The sequence below is a fragment of the Neltuma alba genome, unplaced genomic scaffold (assembly GCF_004799145.2).
Source record: "Neltuma alba isolate B1F8T4 unplaced genomic scaffold, ASM479914v2 tig00001845_pilon, whole genome shotgun sequence".
NCBI classification, from domain to species: domain Eukaryota; kingdom Viridiplantae; phylum Streptophyta; class Magnoliopsida; order Fabales; family Fabaceae; genus Neltuma; species Neltuma alba.
Window position 1 is genome coordinate 19,345 of NW_021632640.1, and position 27,102 is coordinate 46,446.

A 27,102-nucleotide genomic window follows, 5' to 3' on the forward strand; every position below is an offset into this window, starting at 1 on the left:
TAGGTTATCTGTATAATCAAGGGTTTTGTCCTAAACCATTAATGTTGTCTCTCTAGACTACAGCTACCTTCAAATTCTAAGGGCTTATTTGGTATGAAGGAAATGGAGGGAGGGAAAAGGAAACAAAATATTAATGAGCTCAATTTAAAAAATCAAAGAAATTGGGTTTTAAAATTTTAATAAAAAGATATAATATAAAAAAGTAAAAAGAATTAACTAAAAGTTTTAACCCTACTTTTTTAATTTTCTAAATCGAGCTCATTAAAATTTTATCTCCTCTTCCCTCCCTTTCGTTTCCCTCGTACCAAACGAATTCTAAGGCTATATCTTTGGTGTAACAACATACTTAAACGAAATAGTACAAATACATAAATATTTGTTTTTGACCATTAGCACAAATAACTAACTAACTGTATTATACTAAATCGATTAAATGTATAATGTACACAATATATTTTAATGATATCAGCAGGTTTTGAAAGTTATATTGGATCTTAATTCATTTGGGTCGAATCATGTGATATCATAAATGGGTGTAAAACTCCTTTTAGCAGTAATTTTCTTTTTACACAAGAATCAAAATTGAAAACTTTGCTCAAGGGAAACAAATATTATTCGGCTATTTCTATTTTTAATAAAGGTTGGACCCCAACCATTCTCCCCCTGTTTTTATTTTGGTTTCTTTTTTTTCCCCCAAGGGTTAAACCAGATATGCCTTAAAAACAAGAGTATTCAGAAATTTCTCATTGTAACCACTGACCGCTTGGCCGAGTGGCATGTGTGCCTGTTACAGGTTCGAGTCCGCTCTCTTGTAACTTGAAAAAAAAAAAAAAAAGTTCTGACTGTAGTTCTTATTTAGACAATTTGACAAACATAAATTTAGAGTCAGAGAAGATCCCGGACAAAATATGCAAAAAGAATCAAGAACAGCAATTGACTACGTCAATAGGATTTCCCCAGTTAAAGCATCACTTCCCCGGAAAATATTCATAGAGAATGGGATATCTTTATCTTAAAGTGTTTGATGCGCATTATTGTTACGTTTATAAGGGATTGATGTTTTCCTCAACTAAGGGAATTATGCCTCCTTTACTTCAGCCAAGGAAAGAAGCTTTTTACCATAGAACCAAACACATTTTGGAGGAATGATGACTCCCTACCCAATAAGCTAATATGATGACCTAAGGTCTTAAACTTGAACATACTTTCAAGGGAAAAATTAATTATCGTATAACATGAAATGTAAGAATCATAGTCTCGTCATGTTATATTTTCAACTCTGAACTCCAGTAAGATGAGTACTTGTATACTGATCCAACCAACTTGCCAAATTACACAGGCCAAAAGAAAAAACGTGACATAAATGTATATCGTTTCTTGTGCTGCATTCACCTTCAACATATATGCCTTACCTCAATGATCATTGATCAAGGGTCACGGAATGAGCAACAGCATGAGACTAGACGCCATGATATTCCTCCTCTTTCAACTGATCATGTTAGTAGAGACCGAATTTTCTGCCACTTTGGATGACCATACTCAGGTTCTTATATTAACAAGGATGAACCTCCATGAGATTAGCAAGTGTTATTTTCCCTAATTTCCCAACATCCAGCCAGTCATACTTCTCGCTGACCACGATGATGTCTTTCTCTGCAATTTTCCCATCTCCTTGGGCTTGTGCATAACTAAGTCTGATTTACTGCCTGTCAAAATCAAAATAATAAGAAAAATCACAGGATCAAAACAAACAAGCATCGTTCGAAGTTTGAACTTTTGAAGATGTCCAATGATGATACTACAGATAAGGGATTCAAGGAAAGATACGCAAAATGAATCTGGAAATACTGAATATGTGATTCCAAAAAAATGAGGCCTAGCTCATCAGAAAAACTAGAAGATATGATTGGAATAAAGGAAAGAATCTGTAAACACAAAGACAGCTTGTCTTTCTCTGAATGAGTTAACTATATACCCTTGTGTGACAGTAAGTTCCATAAGAAATCACAAAATATGGATCAAGAACAAGATCGTTGATCAGTTAGATTAAACCAAGGCTGATTACATGTTTGTAGAAACATGCATTAAATGATTGCTATAAAGTAATGTCATTTACTTGTATGTATGCTAGCGAATGAAAAAGATACAAGCTTCTAGGATTTCTGTTCAAGGATGCAAGTGACCTTAAAGATCAAATAAAGCTGCTATCCAACAAATTCAAATAAAGTTCATCAGTCTGTTAATACCAGCTTATCTATTGTAAAAAGCTGATGATGATGTGAAGTTCTTTGTGAATGTTCCATATAATCAAAAATGAAAAAGATGTAACCCTTCCATAATTTTGTGCTTTAAGATGTAAACTGTCTTGATGATTGAGCACAAAGTCTTGCCAAGCCAACTAATGTATATGAAGGTTCACACATAATGCACATTAGTTGGCATTTGCTTTTGTGATTTAAAAACCCATTAGAAACATTGATTTTTAAGTCTGACATGTGTAAATGATATGTGATGATAAAATGAGATCAAGGCACGAAGAAATTGACCCTGCATTGTACTGTCAAAAATGCCAATCCTACTACTCTCTAGTCTCTTAATTTCTCTCTTAACTGTGAATCAAACGCCGTTTTGTCCATTTTTTACTTATAAAGAACTAAAATCCTAATTCCTCCTAAGCATGATCGGAACAAAAGCAATATAACGGGATGCACTGTAAAATAGTCCTGAGTTCCAAGAGAGATGCAGTGAAAAGCATTGACCTCAAAAGGTACTACATATAAAGTTCACGCAAATCAATTCATTTCACTGCGGTATGAGCAATAGAACTTCTACCATGTCCACTTTTGCATCCATTTATATGAAATGCTTCGGTATAATTGTTCCTAAACTGTCAACTAAAGAAAGCATAATATGGCAACATGGACCAAATGCAACATACAAGAACTGAGACCAAAAGAAAAGAAAATCTCAAAAAAAGTAAAATGCATGTAAATGAAAACACCTCTCTCCGTTTTTGGGTATATAGATGTTCTTTTTCTGTTATGTCAGGCATCCCTTTAAAGAACTTCTCTGTTTTTGGAATAGAAGGCTAAAAAGATCATGCAAAAGAGAAAAAACAGAAAGTTCTGTAACCTTTGTTTATCCAAATCTAACTAGCCTCCTACAATCTAAGGGGAGTCAATTTAGAGGGGGTGAAAAAAGAAAACACACACACACACACATCAAGGTCATGAGTAGAACTGACAAGTCAATAAACTTGATCAAATCCTTTTAAGTCTAAAGCACTTCTGAAATCCATGCAGCATCTCTGTTTCTATGCTTCAAGGTTCTTATAAGTTAGGAATTTTGACAATAGATTCTTCACATTTGAAACATGACATCTCACTTCTTTTTTAAAAGAAAAAAAGAACTTATTGCATGAAAAGCATATTGCCACTCTTTATGGTCCTGTCCGACTCGTTCTGTATCAAACTAAACTGAGATAAATCTTCCTTCAAAAAAATTATATATAAATATTTAGTGTTCAAGTTTTTTCATTTTTTATCGTTATCTAAATCATTCTGGGGTCTGGAGCTCTCATAAATTCTCTAGTTGAAATGATGCAAGTGAAAAAATGGGATATTTCATGCCAAAAAAAGATCTTATAATAGTTTAAAGCTGGTAAAAAGTTTCACATTGTGTTTAAAATTTATTTCTATTTTGTTATAGCATAATGATATGGCATTATATGAGCTGTTAGACTAATTTCAATGGCTATGATTTGGACGCTGAGAGACGCTGGGGGAAGGGGACGCTGAGAGTATCTTCTTCCTACACTTGAAAGTTTATTTATGCTCTCTAGAGACCAAAAAAAAAAAAAAAGAAAAGAAAAATAGTACCGCATCTTGTTTACACTTTTTTAAAAAGAAGTGCCAAAGAAAGTATCCAAATAACAAGGTCTTCTTTTCCTAGTATTGCAAATTGGATAATGAGAAAGTGAACGTCTATCCACAAAACTATTTATTGCCCACACAGAACTATAAAAAGAAAGAAACCGCTTGTAATGTCCAACTCCTGACGGGAGATCATGACTCCTTTCATATTCTCGCTGTTCCTGGCCCCTCACAAAAAAATAAAGGTTGAGTTGTGCCTTTCAAATGACATTGAATGATACTTGTCCTTCTTCCGACAGGCAACACATGTATTATGTGATTTTCAAATTTAACCAACAAAATTTCTGATGATGAATAACTAAAAACTTAAAACCAATAGGCCTTTTACAATCAAAGGTCAACATTCAAAGAAAGGAGTGCTCCGATGCAACCAGCACCAGAACAATCGTCTCGAGCAGCTGTTGAGGACTTTCTAATGTGTTATTTTGCTTACAGCCTACTTAATTGGTCAGACTCAAATGCAACATTGAACCCCCAACTCAAGGACACCAGAGTTGTTTTACAATTATTAAGGTTTATCAGTAAGAAACCAGAATAGCATCCTGTTGAAGTCTTGTATTTCGTAAAAATAAGAAACAGAAGAACTTTAAGCAAACGACAATAGCCCTGGCCCTTATCAAAAACAATAGCCCAGACAATCAAAGTAATTAATGGTCCAGGAATTATATATATAATTTTATAACAATATTCATACCACGCCTGCTGGATCATCGTGATTTCCATGAATGCCGAAAACTGGCGAGCCCACATTGAAGTGAGGATCTTCATAATTCACATGACGAAATCTGTCTAAAAAACAAAAGAAAAGAAACAAGATGAACCAAGCGAAGCTAAGCTTTTAGTTTTAGGTATTTCACAGTTGCAAAGAGAATGCTCAAGAATCTATAACGTGAACAAACATAAATATGGGATCGCACGTTAACTTCTCTGTAACCATTAAATCGAGTGTTCATCAGCAAAAGCAAGGTAAACAGAAAGTATATGCAGCAGAATCAGTCTAAGCAGAAAAAGGATTAAAGAGCAGAGAAAATGCTAGAAGATGATGGCCTAAATATGATTATATATTGCTACAGAAGCAATGAGCAAGAGCCAAAATTAGTTGCTAATTACATAAATTTCTTACACATCCTGAAAATTAACAGTCTGGTCGCTGACAACGTCAAACTGCACTGGCCGATCATTGATGGAAAAGATCGCCGCCAAGTAATAAAAAATCAACCTGACACCATATACAAATACATCCCATCAAATGCTCTTCATGAGCTGACATATAATCGCATGCACACCAAGCATATTTTGAAACAAAAACAACATGCGGTGGATTGAGGAGAGAAGCAATTTTCCATAAACCAGTTTTTGAGCCGCAAAGGTTTTTTCTTTTCGTCGTTTTTTTCCAATTCCGAGAAACAAATGCTCACTCCGAAGAACTAGAAGCAACTCAATAGAATATCAACGAAACTAATCTAGCAGCACAATAACATAGGCAAGTAGAGAAGCACATTACGGAGAGAAGAAGTATAAAGGAAAAAACGATTAAGTAAAAAGGAGGGAATTACCTGCTTCTGCTCAGCTGTTGAGCAGATTTCATCAAATGCTTAAAATGAGTCGTCACGTCTTATTTCGTCCCTCTCCATGTAGAGAAGGTGGCGGTCCGTAGCTACAAGTATGCGAAGCGTGGTGCTAGCGTCATCCATGGATAAACCTTCCTCGCAATGCTACGAGGAGTGTTCCTATGCGACAAATGGCAAGTGAGAGTTGCAAACGGAGAAGGAAGTGGGGATTGAGGTGAAGAAGGAGAAGAAGAAAGCTGAAAAGCAGAAGCTACAGTGCTGTGATCGAGAAACTTGGGCGCGGCGGTCGTCGGGAAGAGGAAGAGAAGTAGAGAACCCCAAAAATCTCCCGCACTCGCCGCGAACGACGTCGCTCCTCAAAAGGAGACAAAAGGTGGGATTTCGAAATGGCGGGAGCCCAAAAATGGTGCTTTGTTGCCAATATTATTTTGAGAATAATTAGAACTTAAGATATTGTTAAAAACTTCATTGGTGATTATACTTGTAATATTACCTTTACTCCTTAATATAAAATCTGTTTGACTTTTATTTTAATCTTAAATATAAGACTCTAATTTATTTTATCTATCATATTTATTCATTTTTTTCAAGATACTTATAATAATAATAGTTTTAATTAATAGATTTGATTGGCAAGAATATTTTAAAAAAACAACACTTATTTATTATAAATAACTATTTTTTTAATTTATTCAAATTAGACAACTTGTATATTTAGGACGGGAGGTAGTATTATCATTGTAGCTGTAATGATTATTTTATGCTTCTGAAAAACATTAGCGTCAACTTCTAATCTCATTTAAAATTTCAGGTTTTTTTTTGCCGGTTAATTTAAATTTTTTTAGTTGAAATTTCGAAGACCAATCATTAAATGATGCTGACCAATAATAATAAGAAGTAAACAATCCATTCAAACAACACAAGCATTATCACTAGTTACAACAATGCAATACCAAGATACCATCATGTGTATATATATGTAACCTAAAAAAACACAAACACCCACTTTTCTTTTATACGACTATTTAATGGTTTTTAAATTGAAGACTGCATTCCGACCAAAACCTCTCTCATCAGGAATAACACAGGACTAAATACTTCTGGTACAACAGACACATAACAACCTGAAGCAAGGATTTTAAACAAGAGACACATCAAACACGTTACTATTCAGCAGGGGCGGGCTCTGTGACCACTGGCAGGGATGGACCTTCTGGGTCGTGATTCCAAAGCCATGTCTTGATTTGTGAGATCTGGTCTTTGAGCTCTGGAAAACAGCAATAACCAAACAGCACAAAGATACAGAGCCATATGGCCAAAGAGGTCCACAGAACGGGCCTTGAAATCATGCTCAGGGCCAAAAGAGAAGTTCCGCTGTCGAGCAGAAGCATCAGAAGGAGTGGAGCCATGCTCCTCTTATGCATCTGAGACAGCGTTGCCAACAAAGTTGTCAAACGCGAAACGAATCTGATCAGGAACATGGCCTTCATAACAGAGTAGTTTGCAGAGAAGAAAGCCTTCCCTGTCTCAGTGAACTTCAAGGCAAAGATTGAGCCGATGAACCAAGTAAACCAGTCGTAGAATATATCCAGTGCTTCTTTGAGAAGATCAATCTCAATGCTCCTGACCCATGTCAATGATATAAGCTGGAGCCTTAAATATCCTGACGATGATGTAGATGAAGAAGAAGAAGAACTGAGAAACGGATTATTTACCTCATTGCAGCGACGACAGCATCTCCAGAATCTTTGATCTTTGCTCTGATGACCAAAAACAACGAACTCATTTTACTATAAAAATTCTTTGCTGTTTCTATGAACTTATTGGGACTGATTTGCATCAAATATGAACAGGAAAAAAAAAAAGAAACAAAAGAACTGTTAGGAATGGCTCTGTGCTAAGGAAGGGGCGAAACAGAGCAAGAGAAAACATGTGGGGAAAACAGAGTACTAACCAAATTGAAGCTGAAGGAGTGGCCATGGTGGAACCCATTGCAGTGACCTCTTCTGTCCTCTGTGGTTGCATTTTGAGTCCGGGGCCAGGAGAGTATATATGTATTTATAATAGAGAAGGAAATCTAAGCACAAACATCACGTCATGCTAGATCATATTCATAATTATGCTATTTACTATTCCTTTCTTTTTATTTATATCTAGAAGTTAGATAATTAATTAGAGACTTAGAGTTGAAAAAATTTATTTATAAATTAATATATGTTTGTTTTTGTCAAATTTTTCCTAATTATTTGTATAAAAAATCATTATTGTCATTAAAAAAAACCATGTAATAAAAGGAGAATTTAGAAGAATGAAATAATGTGTAATCATAACTTACATTTAGAATTAAAATAAATCCATCTATTTTAATTCCGGAGCAATAACTAGTTCTCTGGAAATTAAGTGGGGGGCAAATGTGTAATTCGAAACATCCGGCCAATTAAAGCTTGCACTGTGGGATATCGTACGTATAGAACGTTTAAAACTGGATCGTGCGAAAAGGCTTGGGCAAAGATCGTGCGTATAAAACGTTTAAAACTTGGATCAAACAATACTGAAATGCTTTAACGACCTCCTTCTTCTCCTTCCTATTGGCCTGGAAACTTCACCGAAATGAACAATACTGCCTCCTGCGTATCTTCACACTTAAGGAAAAAGAATTCAAATGAAAAATTGGGCTAATGTGTAAATGTCCTCAAAGTTTTCATTGAGGTGGGCAGAAGTTTTTTAAATCAAATTTGTATTGAAAATTTAAAATAGCAACAATTTTAAATTTTATTATTAAAAATGTTACTGATCGATGTAAAAATTAACGTTAATTTTTAAACGGTAATAAGTAAAATTGGTGGGGCAAATGTGGACAACAAAATTTTGGTTGCCCAATACTCATGAATAAAAAAATTTTAAACAAATTTATACCTCAGTTATAAAATGTTTTAGGGCTATAAAACTTTCCATCAAATTGCATGTGTGATTATCATTATAACTTCATATAATTATGTTAACCCATGCCATTCAAACAAAGTAGCTGAAATTGAACTTCATTAATTCAATAATGGTAGTTAAAAAAAAATACTCTCATGCAAATTAAAATAAAATTAATCTCTCATATTTACTTAATACTTCTTCGGTTCTTAATATAAAACCCAATTGTTGAGTTGATTTTGATTCTAAATATAAGACTCATTTCTCATATTTATTAATGTTCTCTAAATTATCCCTATAGATACTCCCTCAACCATAATTAAGTAGAAGAGGAAGAGATGGTATTAAGAAAGATGATTACGGTATTTTAGGAAAAACGTGTCACATTTTTTATAATTAATTAACTTACCTAACTTTTTTAATTTAATCAAATTAGTTAAATGAGTTTTATATTAAGGATTGGAGGAGTATATCATAAAATTACTTCCAAAATATTGTCAATAGCTTCTAATAGCTATACCTTCGGCCATGAATCTCGAAACCAAATTATTCAAATCCCCACACCATGATTGTCAATCTATTCATGTCCTTAAGATTATTAATTTTCCTTCATATTAGTTCTGTGTTATTTTCTCTAAAAACAGATCCAAATGGCAAAATTTATTAACAGCATATGAAATTACCAGGAGATATCTTGACCCAGAACCATGCCAATTCCAGCTTTAGGTACCCGAGTCATGCACAACAACCATAAAAGTAAGTCCTAAGACGCCTCGAAACCTTGATCATATAATTCACACCACAGCCAATCATTTTTCCCTGTTCCCGTCAAAGCCATGTCAACCTCTGATTTATGCCAGTTTAATGCTTGTTCAGGCCTTCACTGAATGCATAAAAAGGAAGTAAAAATCAGCCAATCAAACTCTGCAATAAACCTCCTCAAATTAATTTTGTGAACTTGACTTTGTTTAGGATTAATATTTCTATGATGTGATTTTTGCTTGAATGTTACACCGTTACAATGACATGATTTTGACCAAAGCGATCTGTGCTTAGACAAATTTTTTACCTTTAGTATATAGATGTTCAAAAAATAATGAGTCTTATGATATATTATGATTATTGAAATTGTTGCATTTATTTAATAAATAAGATATAATATGTTGAAATAGTTAGATTTATTAAAAACATAATAAACTCTCATTCCTATGTGTCTTTTCTTCATTCGTTGTAGATGACAGCAGAGGAATGACTCCATGTCTTTCCTACTTTCTGGGTTGACGGAGAAGAATGACAGTCTGTTTCTTTTTCTTCCCCTTCTTTTCGGTACTGTTTGGTTCTCCCTGTATGGAATAATGTCTTGTACCTCTGTCTCACAGGTTTTACTTACATTACCTCCCCTCAATTTACGACGCCCTTGATTTCCCTTTTTCAACATCGCAAGATGAACTCTTCTTTTTCCCCCAATGGTTTGTGTTTAACTTTGATTTGTTCAACCCACGCCTCTGTTTTTGGCCTGTTTTGCTGTTAGATTTGTATGATCTGCTCAGGCATAATAAATTTGGTTCTTTCATGTATGGGCTAACATTATAACTGTTAAAAATTTGTCACTAGCGCTTCTATTTCAGTTTTGCATTACTGGAAAATGCTTGAACGTTCATCAGTTTTAGAAACTCTAATGGTAGGTAGCCAGTCCTGGAACTCCGAATATATTTTTCGGCTTTTAGATGGATTATCCCTTTATAACTCGACTTAAATTTTTCGATATTATAAATAGTGGGTTTGAATTTTGCCTTGATACTGTTGTGAAAATATTTAGCAAACACGATGACCAGCCTCACCTTCTTGCCCCAAATCACCTTTCAATGAGTTGATGTGTGTTTGCTTCAAGTGTCTGATAGTCACAATTAAACATTCTATATTGGCACCATATAAGAATGTTTGATTATAAAGTAAAATAGTGTAAGCTCTGTTGCAGACATCTTTTCTATTTTGGATACACACAGTGACAGAGTTAAGAATTTTTAAAAAAATGTTTTTTTAATCAAAATTTATAAATTTTATTTATTAATTTATCCTTTATTATGCTCAATTCCTAATTTTGACTAAGATTGTTTTGAATAATGTAAAAGTTTTTCCCATTTTTATTTATTTATTTTGGCAAAATAGTCATTAGTTTAATGTTGTTTTGATATTGGTACAGAAGCTCAAATAATTTAATTAATGTAGACATAAAAAACTTGATTGAAAATTAGATTGATTCTTTTAATAATATATGCTAGACTAAATGTGTTTCCTTTGCTTCGGGCAAGGAAAGAAGTTTTTTGCCATAGAACCAAACACATTTTCAAGGAATGACAACTTCAATACACTTCTCCAAGTTTTTGTTATTATTTCTCCAACAAACTTGTGCGTACGAAATCTTTTTTCTTATAAGGGGAAAAAAATCCAGTTGTTGTGTAACATGAACATGAAGTGTAGGAATCGTATACTCTCAGCATGTTTTTATTTTCTAAACAAACCGCCAAACTACGCTGGCCAAAACGACAAAAAATATGACATAAATATGGTTTCTTGTGCCGCATTCACCTTCAACATTTATGCCTTGTCTCAATGAACACAACGAAGGGTCAGGGAATGAACAGCAGCATGAAACTAGACAACATGATATTCCTCCTCTTCAATTGATTATGTTGGTGAAGATGCAGAAATTTCTTCATTTTCTTGTACTTAAAGATAACCGTATTATATTATCAAAGATTAGCCTCCATGAGATCAGCAAGTTTTATATAGCCACGTTTACCGGTATCTAGCCGGTCAAACTTCTCACCGACCAGCATGATGTCTTTATCTGCCAGTTTTCCCATCTCCTTGAGCTTGTATATAACAAATTCTGATTTACTGCAGGTCCAAAATCAAAATAATTAGAAAGATCACAGGATGAGTCATCACATATTGAATCAAAACAAACAAGCATTGTTCAAAGTATGAACCACTGAAGATGTCCAATGGTGATATTACAGATATGGGATTCAAGGAAAGATTGGAAATACTGAATATGTGATTCCGAACAAATGAGACCTAACTCATCAGAAACAAATAGAATATATGATCGGTATAAAGGTAAGCACGGAGATAGCTTGTCTTTATCGGAATGAGCTACCTATTATACCATTGTGTGATAGCAAGTTTCATAAGAAATAACAGAAAATGGATCAAGAACAAGATCGTTGATCTGTTAGATTAAACCAAGGCTGATCACATGCTTGTAGAAACATGCATTACAATGATTGTTATAAAGTAATGCTATTTACTTATATGTATGCTAGCGGATGAAAAAGATGCAAGCTTTTAGGATTTCTGTTCAAGGATGCACAGGTGATCTGAAAGATCAAACAGATCTGCTAGCCAATAAATTCAAATAAAGCTGATCAGTCTGTAAAAACCAGCTCATCTATTGTGAAAAGCCGATGATGATGTGAAGTTCTTTATGAATGTTCCATGTAATCAGGAGTGAAAAAGATGTAAATTGTCTTGATGATTGAGCACAAAGTCTTGCCAAGCCAACTAAGGTATATCAAGGTTTACACATAATGCATATCAGTTGGCATTTGCTTTTGTGATTTAAAAACCCATTAGAAACATTGACTATTAAGTCTGAAATGTGTAAATGATATGTGATGATAAAATGAGAACAGGGCATGAAGAAATTGACCCTGCATTTTACTGTCAAAAATGCCAATCCCACTACTCTCTAGTATCTTAATTTCTCTCTTACCTGTGAATCAAAAGCCGTTTTGTCCATATTTTTCCCTAAAAAGAACTAAAATCCTAATTCCTCCTAAGCATGATCGGAACAAAAGCAATATAACGGGATGCACTGTAAAATAGTGCTGAGTTCCAAGAGAGATGCAGTGTAAAAGCATTGACCTCAAGAGGTACTACGTATAAAGTTCACGCAAATCAATTCATTTCATTCGGGTATGAGCAATAGAAATTCTACTATGTCCACTTTTATCCATTTATATGAAATGCTGTAGTATAATTGTTCCCAAACTGTTAACTAAAGAAAGCATAATATGGCAACATGGACCAAATGCAACATACAAGAGCTGAGACTAAAAGAAAAGAAAATCTAAAAAAAAGTAAAATGCATGTAAACGAAAACACCTCTCTCTGTTTTTGGGTATATAGATGTTCTTTTTCTGTTATGTCATGCATCCCTTTAAAGAACTTCTCTGTTTTTGGAATAGAAGGCTTAAAGATCATGCAAAAGAGAAAAAACAGAAAGGTCTCTAATCTTTGTATATCCAAATCAACTAACCTCCTATAATCTAAAGAGTGTGAATTGGAAAAAAAAAAACACACACGCACACACACACGCACATCAAGGTCATGAGTAGAACTGACAAGTCAATAAACTTGATGAAATCCTTTTAAGTCTAAAGAACTTCTGGAGTCCATGCAGCATCTCTGTTTCTATGCTTCAAGGTTATTATAAGTTAGGAATTTTGGCAATAGATTCTTCACATTTGAAAAAAGACATCTCACCTTTTTTTTTGTTCGAAAAAAAGAACATATTGCATGAAAAGCATACTGCCACTAAGAAACGATTCAACAATTAGGAGATAAAAATGCAGAGTGCATACCTCACACAGCCATTATTGTCTAAGTCAGCAGCAAAAAAATCAGAAACAGTCAAATCATGACCAAGAATCCACTTTGCCATTCTTCTATTCCTCTTATCCACTCTTGCCTCAGCTAAATAAAGAAAAGCCCTAGCAACTGCAAGAGTCGATAAAAGCAACCAAATTGCCGCAAAGATACGACCAGAAAATGATTTGAATGCCTGGTCACCATAGCCAACAGTTGTAACTGACATCACAGAAAGATAGAAAGAATCCACCCATGTAAGTTTCTCCACATAATGCATCACACAAACACCAACCCCAATACAAAGCACCACAACCAACAATGCCAAGGCCACCTTCATCCTAATCCTCATTCTCCCTTTCTTGGCATCAATTACATATGATCTCTTCATTGTCTTCAGCAAATGACTCTCTTGCAAATCAAGAACATGAATCACCATCCCGCAAAGCAATATGTCAATAAACCCAAATCCCACCAACGAAAACAGAATAGAAAAAAGCTTGGTCGCTGTACTAGTGGGAGTAATGTCACCGTATCCTATTGTGCACATTGTCACCACACAGTAATAGAGGGCATCCACCACAGGGTTAGTCTCACTTCCAGTAAAATTATGACGATTGAGAGAATATATAACCACCCCCAATGATAAATAGATAACAAGAAGAATAACCGCTTGGGAAACAATTGAGTTTGAGTTACGTTGGGGTTTAGGCTCAGAGGATTGCTGGTGGTTGAATTCGGGGATCACCGCCATAGCCGGTGCCGTTTTACAGCGACGAACGGCAGGGTTTGAGGATGATTTTCGGGGAAGTTGAGATTGTGATTCGAGGAGAGCAGCTAAAAGGTCGTGTGAAGAAGAATGCTGTCTTGGGGAATTAAGCGAAAGCGTGAGTGCTTCAACTAAAGCTGCAGAATCTTCAGGAGTCGACGGCCCGAAGATAAGGCGCTCCTTGATCTCCGATGCGTTTAGAGGAAGGACCACCTCGTCGTTCTCCGCCAGAGGCGCGAGATGCGAAGGTGGATGACGCTTTCTGGGACTGTAATATGAGAGCAAAGGCTCATTTTCCATTACGGCTATTATGGTGCGATACAGAATTCTACGTTAAAGAGAAGGGAACTTTGCGATTTGGGTTTGTATAAACGTTTCTGGCGGAGCAACGATCAGAAAAACAGAGCCAAGAGACGCGTCTGTGTGGCGGTTGAAAGAAGATGGCGCAAAACGCAGAGGAGTTAAGATACGACAAGAAGAAATCTTTCACCTTTAAAGGAAAAAAAAATTATGGAATTATTCTTGCGAGAACCCAATAAAAGAATTAATGACAATTAAAAACTTGAAATTATAAAATTTCAAATGAGAATGATCGTCTTTGGTTGAATTTAAAATTAAAATTTCCTGGCTAATGTTTTCCACTATTCATCTTTCATATTTTTTTAATACTTTTTTTTTTTACATTTTCAGTACTATTTTTTCTAATTTTGTATTAATCATATTAGATGTTCTTGTTTCTTGATATTCAACTTCCACATTTTTAGTATTAAAAAGCATTAAATATAGGTGTTAAAAATATCTAAGATGATTATTAAAAAATTAAAAAAATCTCGATTATTAAAGTATTAGAAATGAGTATTGAAAATCTAAAAGATAAATACCGAAAAAATTAACTCAGAAAATATTTAATTATAGTATTCTTTCTTAAAAAGAGTAATATAATATTTAATTATTATAATTTGCTCCCATTTTAGTACTGATCCTTCAAAAAGTTAAATGATTTAGGTTCTTTTTTTTTTTCTGGATAAGAGAAGATTTAATAATCAAAAAAATGTACAAGAGTGGTACACTGAGAGGAAACAAACAAGGAAAAATAAAAAGAACAAGTTATCCTGTGCTAATGCCTCTGAGAGGGCTAAAAGCTTCCAAAGTATGATTGGTCAGAGTGATGGCTTCATTAATTAGGCTGAATGCGTGCTTGTGTTCATGAGCAAACCAATGAGTGTTCCGCGCATTCCATAAGAGAGGTAGCAGAGAGAGGCCCATATCACCTTTCCGGTATTGTGATATGATTTGGGTTCTTCTTAAAATGGAGAGACTAACATTTTAGATTAAAAAAAAATTTAAGGAATTAGAACTTATGGTTTAAAGGTATAAAGGCAAAAAAAAAAGAGCAAACAGGTGAACAATTAAGCATTGTATTTACCTTTTTTAAGATTTCAAATTTTTTAAGAGTTTCAATTATCGTTTATATTTTTAAGAGTTTTAAATTTCACTAATTGCATTTTTAATTTTAATTAAAGATAAATGAAAATATTGATATTAATAATATAAATATCAGAATAGAACCATTATTCAAAGTGTGAGCAATATACAAAGATATTGGCTCATTTTGGAATCTCCGACACCCACTCATAAGACATAAAATATGTGATATTTAGTCAAAGAAAATAAAAATGGATTAGTTTTTTTTGGTAATATAGTTATTAGATTATCCCAATATGAATATAAATATATAATACTCTTCCGGTCCTTATTATAAGACCCAATTTGACTTTTTATTTTGTCCTAATTATAAGACCCAATCCATTTTCTCTCTTATATTTATGCATTTTTTTCCAAGATAATCCTTCTAATAATGATAGTTTTAGCCAATATACTTAATTAGCAAGGATATTTTAAGAATAACAACACTTATTTATTATAAATAACCAACTTAACTTACTTCCTTAATCTCCTCAAATAAGTCAATTGGGTCTTATAATTAGGACCGGAGGAGTACTACTATAAAATTAACAACGCACTCCTCTACTTACAAGCAAATTATTGAGTGTAACTAAAAAAAAATATATCAAGTTAGATATTAGGGAAAATTGCAAAGAAAAACTTCTAATATGTAAAATTGTGATTTGGGACCTGAATTTGAAAAATAACAAATAAAGACCAGGTCTCACTTTTGCAAATATGAAATGTGGATGAAATGTTTGAAATGTCTCTCAATCAAATTATAATTTGGTCTACTAAAATTGTCATTTGCTAAAGTGAACTTATCATTTCCTACAGTCAACTTGTCATTTGACATACCCTCAGTCAAGTTGTGATTTGATTTACTGAAATTGTCATTCATTAAAGTGAACTTATTATTTTCTATAATTAACTTGTCATTTGATTGAGAGACATTTTAGACATTTTATCATGACTTCATATTTGCAAAAATAAAATTAGATTCTTATTTGCTATTTTCCAAATTAAAGATCCCAAATCACAATTTTATATATCAAGGAGTCTTTATTTACAATTTTTCCTAGATATTATGTCAAAAACTTGCTTTAACAAAGAATAAGTACTAACTTTTTTCACCTGATATTAATAATTAACTACTCTTTCAATTTTTAATATTATACTTAATTGTTAAGTTAATTTTAATTGTAAATATAATACTTATTTATCATATTTATCAATTTTTTAAAATTATTTTTATTACTCATAATCAAGTAAGAAAGAAAGGAAGAATATTAAATAAGATGATTATAGCATTTTAAAAAAAAACATGTTATATTTCTCGTAATTAACTAACTTACATAATTTTCTTAATTCAATCAAACTGTGCTTAAACTACAGTGCTTATTCACAATGCGAAGTCAGAATAAGGCAAGCCCACAGAAAACTAGCCCTGCAATTAGATGCTATCATGCCCTCTTCATTTCGTGGAAGTGTTATTGGAGGAACCAGGTTATGGACAATTTAATAGAACTGGAATTCCTTAGGAAGCCTGATTCTATCACACCAAACAGAACAAATACAAAAATTCCACCTCCCACACATCCAATTCTAAGGTGATAAACAAGGAAGCACTACTTAAGATAGGTGGATGAAACCCATAACAAAACATATGTTATCAATGAAGACATCACTTCAAAAGTTCTTGGTCCCTTAATTATAGGAATAGGAGGAATTACTGACACCATCAAGAAAGTTCCTAATAGCCAGGAAAGAACAAATGAGCCAGCCCTGCACAGAGCAACAAAGCTTATAGTTAAATCCTTGAGACGTATAGCAGTTATACAATTATCATACTGCAATTATTTATATCAACATAAGGATGATAGATGTGCATAAAAACATTGCAGAAACATGGCTTAACTGGGAATACCCCATAGTAATGCATATTGCAAAATGTCATGCTTTACATACCCATAAAGTAAGGTCCGGATCTTGCTCTTCAGCCGATCGTATATAAAATACATTGTAGCTACCAGAGATATTAAAACCTGAAACGTTGGCCCTTCCTCAGTTGGGAAAAGAACAGTAAGAGCTCCGAGCAACAAGAATGCAACGGATGTTTTTACAATGAACTTCGTGGATGGAGTTTGAAATCTGCTTCTCACAAACTGAACAACCCGAGATTGATTTACTTCCCTCATTTTCTTCTTCAAGTCAATTTTTGGGTTCCTCCGCTCATAGAACTTTTGCATGATAATTTTGTCATGTGCTGATTCAATTGCATCCACACTTGGCTTGTGCCCTGCATATTTTTGAATTAAAAAGTTCCTTGCCCCTTGAATTTCATCTTCAGAAGCTTCCCTGCTAATTCCAAGTCGTTTGTATGGGTCCCTCACATTTATTCTTGGAAATACAGCTGAATTAGCAGCCAATAAGAAGAAATTAAACTAACGGAAATCATAATTATAGCTACACACACGTAACATGCAAGGATTTTGAGTATCACATGCATGACTTGGAAAAGAAAGTATGACATGCAAGTTAAAATATTGCAGAGAATTCAACAAGAGGGGACATAAAAGGGATAATTCTGCATGGCACCGTCCATCACCAATTCCACAAAAATGCTCTAGTTTGAGACAACTTCATTATCCAGACAGCTGCCTCACTGAGAAGCTTCAACAGCACGTCTATATTTTAATACTACCACTTGACCTCCGTCTCAGTGACGTCGTCCAAAGATTTTGAAATGGACTAGTCGGTTCAACTCCATTAAGCAATGAACAAAAGCACTTGAAAGCGCCCAATCTTACCGTCAGACAATAGCCGGTTATTTATTTATTTATTTTTTAAGCCAGTCTCGCTTTTACTCAAATACATTCTTCCAGAGAAATAGGTCCGTCTAACTTGCATTCCAGTTTTACAATACCAGGCATTTGCAATGAAATCTTCACGATAATGATATCTAGAACTTTAAAAAAAGGGGGGAGGGGGAAGAACATTAGTTACCAGGAGATTCATTTGTCATATCACCATAAGAAGCATCCATAGCACTCTTGACCAATTGCATTTTCCGAGTAGCATGTCTTAGTCTCGACGCCACCAAATTGATCCTGTGGGACAATTTACAGAAAAATGTCTCATTCATCATTTCAACCATATACAACAACCCTAATATCACGTTCAAATCCAACAGATCATAATTTAAGGACATACTTTTCGACTTGGAGAAAGTGCAGCTCTTGCTTAGCCTTCCAAACCCCAGAAAAAGCTGCAATTTGGAAGTGCGGTGACCTCAAGCGAGAAGGAACATGGAGACATCTTGAGGGGCAACCACTCAATCCAGATAGTGTCATTATTAGAAATTATATTTTAACTAAATGAACCGCTGATGCTATGTAAAATCAAAAATTATGGACAGAAAGAGAGAGAGAAGTAACGAGCAAAAGCAGCGATGAGACTTGGGAGAGTGATCGATTAAGGGGGGAGGCGAAGTGTGAGACTAAGGGAATATGGAGGGAGCGAGAAGATAACGAAGAACGCGAGAGACGACACTCAGGTTAGGACTCACTGACTCAACTCTGGATTGACGGCCGAGCACAAGCCCCACCGAAATCAGGAGGGTGGAGAATTGAAGATTAGGTTTTACTATTTCGGTTTTTGGGATAATGTTAAAAGACCAAAAAGCCCAAAACCAGACTACCAATCATGAATTACTTCGCTGTTATTATTAGGGGTGTGCATGAAGCCCAAATGCCCGTAAAGCCCGCCCGAGCCCGAAGAAAAATTGCCCAGCCCAACCCGAAAAAAAAGAGCCCGAAAAAGAATGGGCATTTTTGGGCTGGGTATTTCATGGGCAGGGCTGGGCATCGGGCAGGACATGCTGCCCTGCCCATTTGGCCCTGCCCAGATTATATATATTATAATTTATAAAATAATATTAATATATTATATTTCTTTACCTAAAAAAAAAGTTATCTCCCTCCTTTTTGCAATTTAACTTATTATTATTACATGTCTATTAGTTTTCTATTTTAAGGGATCTAATTCTTCTAAAGAAGCAGTAGTATCTTGCTTTTAACTTGTTATTCGTGAGTTTTATTGTGTATATCCTATTGTTTGTTGCTGTTGTAGTGTTGGCTATTTATAAGTCAATCTTCCCCTCTATGTCATTAACAACTTTATTTGTTAGAGAATTGAGTTCATACATTATATATTTGTATAAATAAACAATTTTGAATATTTATGCAAGATAGAAAACAAGATTGGGGTAGGAGCATGGAAAGAAAATTGGGGTTTAATTATCTGAATTACATGTTTTCTATTTGATTTATATTTAGTTATTTTGTATTAATTTTTTATGAACAAGTCATATGATAGAAAGAAGTCTTTTAGTTGTATGGACTGCTAGCTGCATTGTATCGCATAATAAGTATTTACATATTAAAAGTCGTTATATTAAATTATTATGAGATTATTTTTATTTTTCTTTTTACAATTATTTTCACCTCATTTTTATATGTCTATGTTATTCCTATTAGCCCATTACTTCAGTTTTAATATCTTTTTACAATCTTTTAGGTAACATTTAATTTTTGCCACTTAAATGGATAATCAAGTTTCTATTACATCGCCATCCCTGGCTCCCAATGGAATATCTCAATGTGCTTCAACCCCTCTTCAATTTTTTCAGATGTTTTATTCTTTTCTCAACTTTCTAGAGATTAATGCAAACCGTTTGAATTTCAAGACTTTAATTACAATCTTGAGAGTTGTTTTGTTCTAAATAGATTATGAATATTATTTATTTGGATATTTGCTAAGGCTTGTTTTGAATTATTTTTGGATAATTTTAATGTGTGAAAATATAAAATTATGAAATGTAATTTTTAGGTATGGATGAAAGTTTTTTTACATGTGATATCAGTAGGTCGTCATCATTTGGGCAGCAAAGCCCGCCCTGCCCAGCCTGCTCATGCCCAGCCCAAAATGGTTAGGGCTTCTATGGGCAGGGCCGGGCAGCGGGCTGCAAAATGCAGCCCGTTCATGTTTCGAGCTGGGCATCGGGCAAGGGTTCTGCCCTGCCCAACCCTGCCCATGTGCACCCCTAGTTATTACCACTGCCGTGCCTATGATTGTAATAAGTGGGAGGTTTGGATTATTCCCTAAAAATGGCAACTTCTGTGTTTTTACGAAATTGCCACCTCTCCTCCTAAATATAATAATTAGTTAATTAATACAAGTAAATTAAGAAAATAAATTAAGTTAATTATTTATAATAATTATGTGTTACTCCCTCCGTTTCTTATTATAAGAGATGGATAACCGAATTACATTAATCAAAAAAGTAGTTAAAATTACTTAAGAACAATCAATGTGTAAAAAATATAATTTTTTTCCTAAAAATGCCCTTATTAATAAGGAGAGAGAGTATGAGAGAGAACAATTAAATTATTGAAAAAAAGAGAAGTGAGAGGGAGAGAGTGTATGAATTTGAGACAATAAATATGGATAAAATAGGAAATCAACACAAAAAAGTAGAGACAACTTTTAAGTGTCTCTTATATATAGGAACATGCCATAAGCACCAAATGTCTCTTATAATAAGAAATTGAGGGAGTATTTTTCTTAAAATATCCTTACTAATTAAGTTTATTGACTATAACTACTACTCCTCCGGTCCTTAATATAAGACCCATTTAACTAATTTGATTAGATTAAGGAAGTTAGGTAAGTTAGTTAATTATGAGAAAAGTGACACATTTTTCCTAAAACATCATAATCATCTTTCTCAATACCTCATCTTCCTCTTCTACTTTACTATGGTTGAAAGGGTATCCATAGGGGTAATTTAGAGAGAATTGATAAATATGAGAAATGGGTCTTATATTTAGGACCAAAACCAACTCAAGAATTTGATCCTATATTAAGGACCGGAGGAGTATTATTATAAAGACTATTTTAAAAAAATAGATAAATATGAGTGACAAAGTAGATTAGAATCTTATATTTAGTACTAAATTACAAATCAGATAAGGTTTTATAAAGCTAGAGGTAGTAATACTTTTCGCTCATCGAATGTCTATGGGGTGAACCTAATTCAAGATCCTCCAAGTTTTTGTGTTCATCAAATGCAGCAAGATTTGATGAACAGCAATAGGATGTCTTTATCCTATGTTTAGAAGTGTTGTTTTGTCTGATTTTACAACTTCACAATTGGCTTACTTATTCCAAAAAGAAATAAAACTTTTCTCATTTATTCATCTCTTATCATATAAAATTATTTTATTTAAAATAAGATAAACAACATGCCCTTAAATAACACCATTACGCAAAATGATTATCATGACTTGAGGACAAAAATTTTAACAAAAGTCAGTGTTAGTGCGAATATAATAATATTTATTCCTAAAATAAGTGATTGGTAAGTTAATTTTCAGGAAAATATTTTGTCCTAACAACTAAATGAAATTTTTTAAAAAATTTAGAAACTTTTTAAATTTAAAATCAACAGAAATGCTGTAGAAACCAGCTTGTGGATAAAGCTTGGCAAAAATTGAAGAAGAAAAGTTATATATATATATAATATATATATATATATATATAAAGGATCTACAAAATAGGTAACACTTATAGTAGATTTTTTAAAAAAAAATTTTAAGAGTGAAAGTTGAAAACTGTAAAAGATATTTGAAAACAAAAAAAAAGGTAAAATTAGTAAAAAGATTTACGAAATAAGCACAATCTGTTGTAGGTTTTTAAGGTTTACCATCTGTTGTAGGTTTTTAAGGTTTTTATTTCAAAAGTATTCTTAAAATAAAATTTTCCTTTAATTTTTAGTCTTTGAGTTATGTATAAAACAAAAATTTTTCAACTTTTAGAGACAAATTTTTTGTCATTGTTGTTTTAAAAAATTAATCTACTCTTTTTATTGAGCAGAAAATCATAGAAGTTTATACATAAATAAACGACAGTAATTTGGGTGCCAAAATTTAAAGCCCAGACTAGGCTCAGTTTAGGCCCAGAGGCTAGATCCAATTTCTCATGGGCGTACCCGGTCCGAAAGCTCGAAAACCGCCGCTACAAGAAAGGCATTATTTTTTGTTAATGAAAAAGGGAAAGGCGTCATTTTGATCGGCGTCGGAATTCCGATCCCTACTTGTCGTTTGGAGTAATCAATCTTTGGCACTCAGAACAGTGAAAGCATAGCTACATGGATCCGAAGCTAACAGAGGTCTCTCAGCGCTTTGAGCGCTTCAAAGCCGCGTTACTTAGGAATGACTTTAACACCTGCTGTGATCTCCTCTCCCAGTTGAAGGTAGCGAAGCCGCAAACCCTAGTTTATGAGTTCAACTCTTATTGCTCACTGTACCTTGTACTAGAAATTTTGTGAAATTTATATGAAAATTGTAGCAGTCAATCCGTAAACTTTCCTTGCCGTCATTGGGTTTTGGAAAACCTATTTAGCTGGTTGGTTTTAAAAAGAAGAGATAACGCTTTAACAGATTTGGCATCGAATGATTTCGTGGAAATACTAATTTGTTTAATGAAGTGGTGGAGACCACTCAACATCGATCTTGGATGGAATATATGTATGCAATTTTGCACTTATGGCTCGATTGCTTCTGCATGGGCTAATTATGTTAAGAAACCAATCATATTGAAATATTGAAGCTGTGGGAGTGGTTACTTAGGATATATAGTTATGCTAGGACAACATATCCTGCCTGCTGAATGGTAGTTGAACCTTCCCCAAGTATGTTTTAGTAAACATTTTGGCGTGCCAAGGGTTTGATGACCCAGCAGCAAGTTGGGTGATTGGTTCGTAAACTTTTGGTCTAGGCAGCTAATGCAGTGGGCAGCTTTGCTTCGAAATTAACGTGTTTATATGAACAATGCACGAAGGAGGAAGTCATAGGTTTTGGGATTCGGTGATATACACACACAGACACTTCTCTGCAAGGTCTTGAGTTTCTCAGATCTGGTTTGCGATGCATTTCAATTGGATTTTTTTTCTAATCCCTGTACATAATGACTTATTCTTGTTTTGCAGGTGTTACTAACAGAGTTCAGAAGCCTTCCACCTTTGTTTGAAGAGACATCTAATGCTGTCCATGAATTGACAATAGCAAGTAGATAATCTTGACCCCAATCTGGTTTTTCTCCTATTCTTCTTTTGTACCATACCAATAAACTTTTCTAAGCCTATTATTTTTACAAATAGATTTGTATTCTCTTTACTTGACTAATAATATGAGTAGATCTTAAATTTGGAGGTGAGTTGAGTGAGTATGGATTGATATTGTCAATGATTACCTCATAATAATAGCTTAGCCATCAGCTTTCTTGGTCAAAAGCCGAACCTTTTGGATGCACCCATGGCTTCATTTCTACCCTTTTCTATTCTTTCTAGTTGATCCCATGGTTTAGGAAGACAATCTTGCTGTGAACATCATCACAGCTTGTTGTGGTAAAATTACCTTAGAGATCATTAACTTGGTTTCAGAAGGAAAATATAAATGAATATAGCTATTAAAGACGGAGAAGAGACTATAAATGTTTGTTTTTCTATTTTCCTTGTGTCTCTGAATCTTATCAGTATGTACCTCCTAGAATTCTTATTGATGAGGCATTGTTCTATTTCTCATTAGTATTTGAAACTTCCAGGGGATATATATGAGCATGCTGTTGTCCTTAGTGTCAAGATGGAGGATCAGGAAGCCTTTGAGAGGGATTTCTTCCAGTTAAAACCCTATTACACAGATGCTCGGTAACTTGTTCTTCCCCTTTTCCCCTATTTATAAATTTCTGTTGCCACTATGACAGTTGAACCTGCTACACATATGAGGGGCATTGTTTTATCACTTAGTTTTCATGGACTTTGCATGTCAAGAAACAGGAGAGAAGTAGTATTAGCACAGAGATGCATGTCTGTTTGCAGTAATCTTTCAGTTGTTTAAATACGTCTAGGACAACTCCTTTGTCTATTTTTATGCATTGCATTTTTTAAGATATATTTTTATCATAGACCTAGTCCACATTACATGTGATTCCCCACTTGTATCTGCTTTTTGGTATGTGTCTCTTCTTTTTGTCTACCTCTCAATATATTCTAAAGAGTCTCAGGGTTTTTATGGTGCAGAAACCGTATTCCTCCATCCCCTCAGGAGTACCCTATATTAGGCCTCAACCTGTTGAGACTGCTTGTGCAGAATAGGATTGCTGAATTTCATACAGAGTTGGAACTGCTTTCATCCACTGCTCTTGAAAATCCCTGCATCAAGCATGCTGTGGAGTTGGAGCAATCCTTCATGGAAGGTGCCTACAATCGTGTCCTGAGTGCCCGACAGACAGTGCCACATGATACATATGTTTATTTCATGGATCTTCTGGCAAAGACAGTCAGGTAACATAGTTCTCCTGTTTCTGTTGATAGCTTAGCTGATGAAATAAATATGATGGACATCTAGAAACAGGCATTCTGGCTAGATTTGTTTTATTCAAAACTGGGGCTTTTCTAACTAATTTTAGTGGACTATTGAGAGAAAGCAAATGCAATAATAAGCCATGGGGTTGAGTTGGGAATGCAGGATTATCATTCTGGGCGCTTGGTGGAATATTTGCTTTCTCCATACTCTTCAAATGGTATTTCACTTGTTGGCTGTCTTTTGACATGCCATATCAGCTTATCTATTATGATTGGTAACAAGGTATCTATTTTGCAACTCCCAGAGATGAAATAGCAGGATGCAGTGAGAAGGCATATGACTATCTTTCACTAAAAGATGCTCGACAAATGTTATTGTTTTCTTCTGATCAAGAACTCGTTAAATATATAAACGAGGTGAGCATCATTGTATCTTCTGCACTTCATGTGGATTCTGTTTTTGATATGGCATGTTCTGCCTTGGATCATCTGGAAAGGATTGATGTTGTGGGAACTAGGTTTCTGGTGAATAAACCAAGCCGCTGTTCTGACTTGATGAAGAAATTTCACACCGTGCAAATTGAATTGAAATTTGAGCAAACTGTAAAGCCTAACGAAATAATTTAACCTTTCGGTATCACATATACAAGAAAAATAGGAAAAACTCCATCTCATCATTGTACATTTCAATTCCATTCTTTTGTGTTGTAACGTTCTTCCATAATCGCAGGAGCATCCTGAGTGGGAGGTTCTTAATGGGGCTGTGTATTTCCATAAAGCCAAAGAATCAGCGCCTTGCAAAGAAATACCATCGCTGCAGCTTATCAACCAGACGCTCAGTTATGCTAGGGAGTTGGAGAGGATTGTGTGAAGAGAATACAATGCTATCTCATTTTCCAAAATTTCCAGATCTGGAATATCTTTGCTGATACTCTCATTTTAATATTTTTTTTCTTCCCCAGTTCCCAATCCTCTGCAGAACTAGAAAATTTTTCTCGTGCCTAATTCATGTCATTGGCTATATTATTCCTTGAGGTACTATTTTCATTCACTGTGCTGTTGCAGAAGGAGAAGAAAAACGCACTATACTGATGTCTTTTTCTGTTGAATTTTATGTGTTGTCTCGTGACGCTGTAGTTAGGTTTTAAACCCATTGAAAGGCTCATATTATAAACAGAAGTTTACTATTTTATCATATGAGGGATCCTTAGTTTGCCGCCATCAAATCCTAAGATGTCCGATTCAACTCAACGAATTGCGAAAGGGATTCGGGGTTTACGCCGTTAACCTTTGCGAATTCAAATTTTGTTCGTTTTAAATTTCAAGATTAAGTTATGTTTGTTACTTATGAACGAAGGAGCCTTTTATAGATTTTATTAAATCTATTAATATATTGAGGTATTGTTGACATTTTGAAAATGAGTTGAAAAGAAGTTACTCGTGTTGAGATAAGAACTAGGGGCTACTCACTTATAATGTGTTGAACTAAGATTTGAATTCCTGCTGGGAGAGGTAGGAGGTATTTATATTTAGGATTATCTCTAATATGAGGATATTTATGTTTTAATAATAAAAAAAAGGTGATATTCTCAATCTTCGTTAATATATCTATTTTTTGTGTTCTTATGAAAACATCATTTGTTTTTGCTTTATTTTCTATTATGTTCTATTTTGGTTTTTTTTTTGGCCTTTTGGGTCTTCAATGCACTGAACAAATGAGCACTGATGTTTCATACGTTGGTTGTCAAGATAGAGTGATTGTTTCTTTTTGTTTCTTTTCATGTACAAGAGCTATCTGATTTGGAGTTCTTTCCTTTCATTTTTTCTCAAATTATAGAAAATGCATTATCAGATGGATTCTATAAATTCTGCTTCTTTTTATGAAGAAGCAAAAATTTATTTGATAAAAAGCATCATCGTCATCATCATGCTACATTTCGTTTGGAGGAAAATGAATCTTGCTCTGCATAAAGGAATTATTAATCCCCCACCAAAGGTAATAAATGAATGTCAAAACTTGCAACCCTATCTCACTGTCATTTGGTCCTGGTTGTAAATTAATAACAACATATCTACTTGCAAAGATAGTGAAGTTCTTTAAAAATATATACACACGAGCCTTTCCTCAAAAAAATTGATAACCAAACTAGCTAAAAGGAAGTCTCAATTAAGGAAAATTTAAAATAAAGCAGGAATATGGTGTGCCAGCTCTGTTCATCGTCATGGAGAAGAAGAGGGCACAATACCTTTTTTTTTTTTTTCCTTTTTGGTGATAGAACCCACTTTGAGTAACCTATCTTCGATAATTATTTTGCTGCACTGTTCTAGTAGTGTTTATTCTTACAAAGGAGTAGTTGAGCATAGTAGAATTGTTTGTCATAAGCA

At 34.1% G+C, this 27,102-nt stretch overlaps 3 protein-coding genes across 4 annotated transcripts; 1 reads left to right on the plus strand and 2 right to left on the minus strand.

The window, feature by feature from the left end:
* Positions 1-11,178: 11,178 nt before the first annotated feature.
* On the minus strand, positions 11,179-14,173 carry LOC114712785 (two-pore potassium channel 3-like). The gene is made up of 2 exons (XM_028897323.1): positions 13,075-14,173; positions 11,179-11,326 (listed from the first exon to the last, which is right to left on the minus strand). Exons 1-2 carry the CDS (start codon positions 14,145-14,147, stop codon positions 11,179-11,181), a joined length of 1,221 nt encoding a protein of 406 aa, XP_028753156.1. The 5' UTR covers positions 14,148-14,173.
* Positions 14,174-16,741: 2,568 nt separating this feature from the next.
* On the minus strand, positions 16,742-18,908 carry LOC114712812 (protein CHAPERONE-LIKE PROTEIN OF POR1, chloroplastic). Of its 2 annotated transcripts, none has more exons than XM_028897366.1 (4): positions 18,507-18,908; positions 18,300-18,403; positions 17,262-17,706; positions 16,742-17,078 (listed from the first exon to the last, which is right to left on the minus strand). In XM_028897366.1, exons 1-4 carry the CDS (start codon positions 18,644-18,646, stop codon positions 16,922-16,924), a joined length of 846 nt encoding a protein of 281 aa, XP_028753199.1. In that variant the 5' UTR covers positions 18,647-18,908; the 3' UTR covers positions 16,742-16,921. The 2 variants fall into 2 exon arrangements, with proteins under 2 accessions (XP_028753199.1, XP_028753192.1); XM_028897359.1 differs by having other exon boundaries at positions 18,300-18,415.
* A 3,513-nt stretch (positions 18,909-22,421) lies between these two features.
* LOC114712803 (26S proteasome non-ATPase regulatory subunit 8 homolog A) lies at positions 22,422-25,912 on the plus strand. The gene is made up of 6 exons (XM_028897347.1): positions 22,422-22,608; positions 23,344-23,422; positions 23,958-24,060; positions 24,433-24,696; positions 25,023-25,134; positions 25,448-25,912. The coding sequence occupies exons 1-6, from the start codon at positions 22,504-22,506 to the stop codon at positions 25,586-25,588; spliced, it is 804 nt and encodes a 267-aa protein (XP_028753180.1). The 5' UTR covers positions 22,422-22,503; the 3' UTR covers positions 25,589-25,912.
* Positions 25,913-27,102: the final 1,190 nt, after the last annotated feature.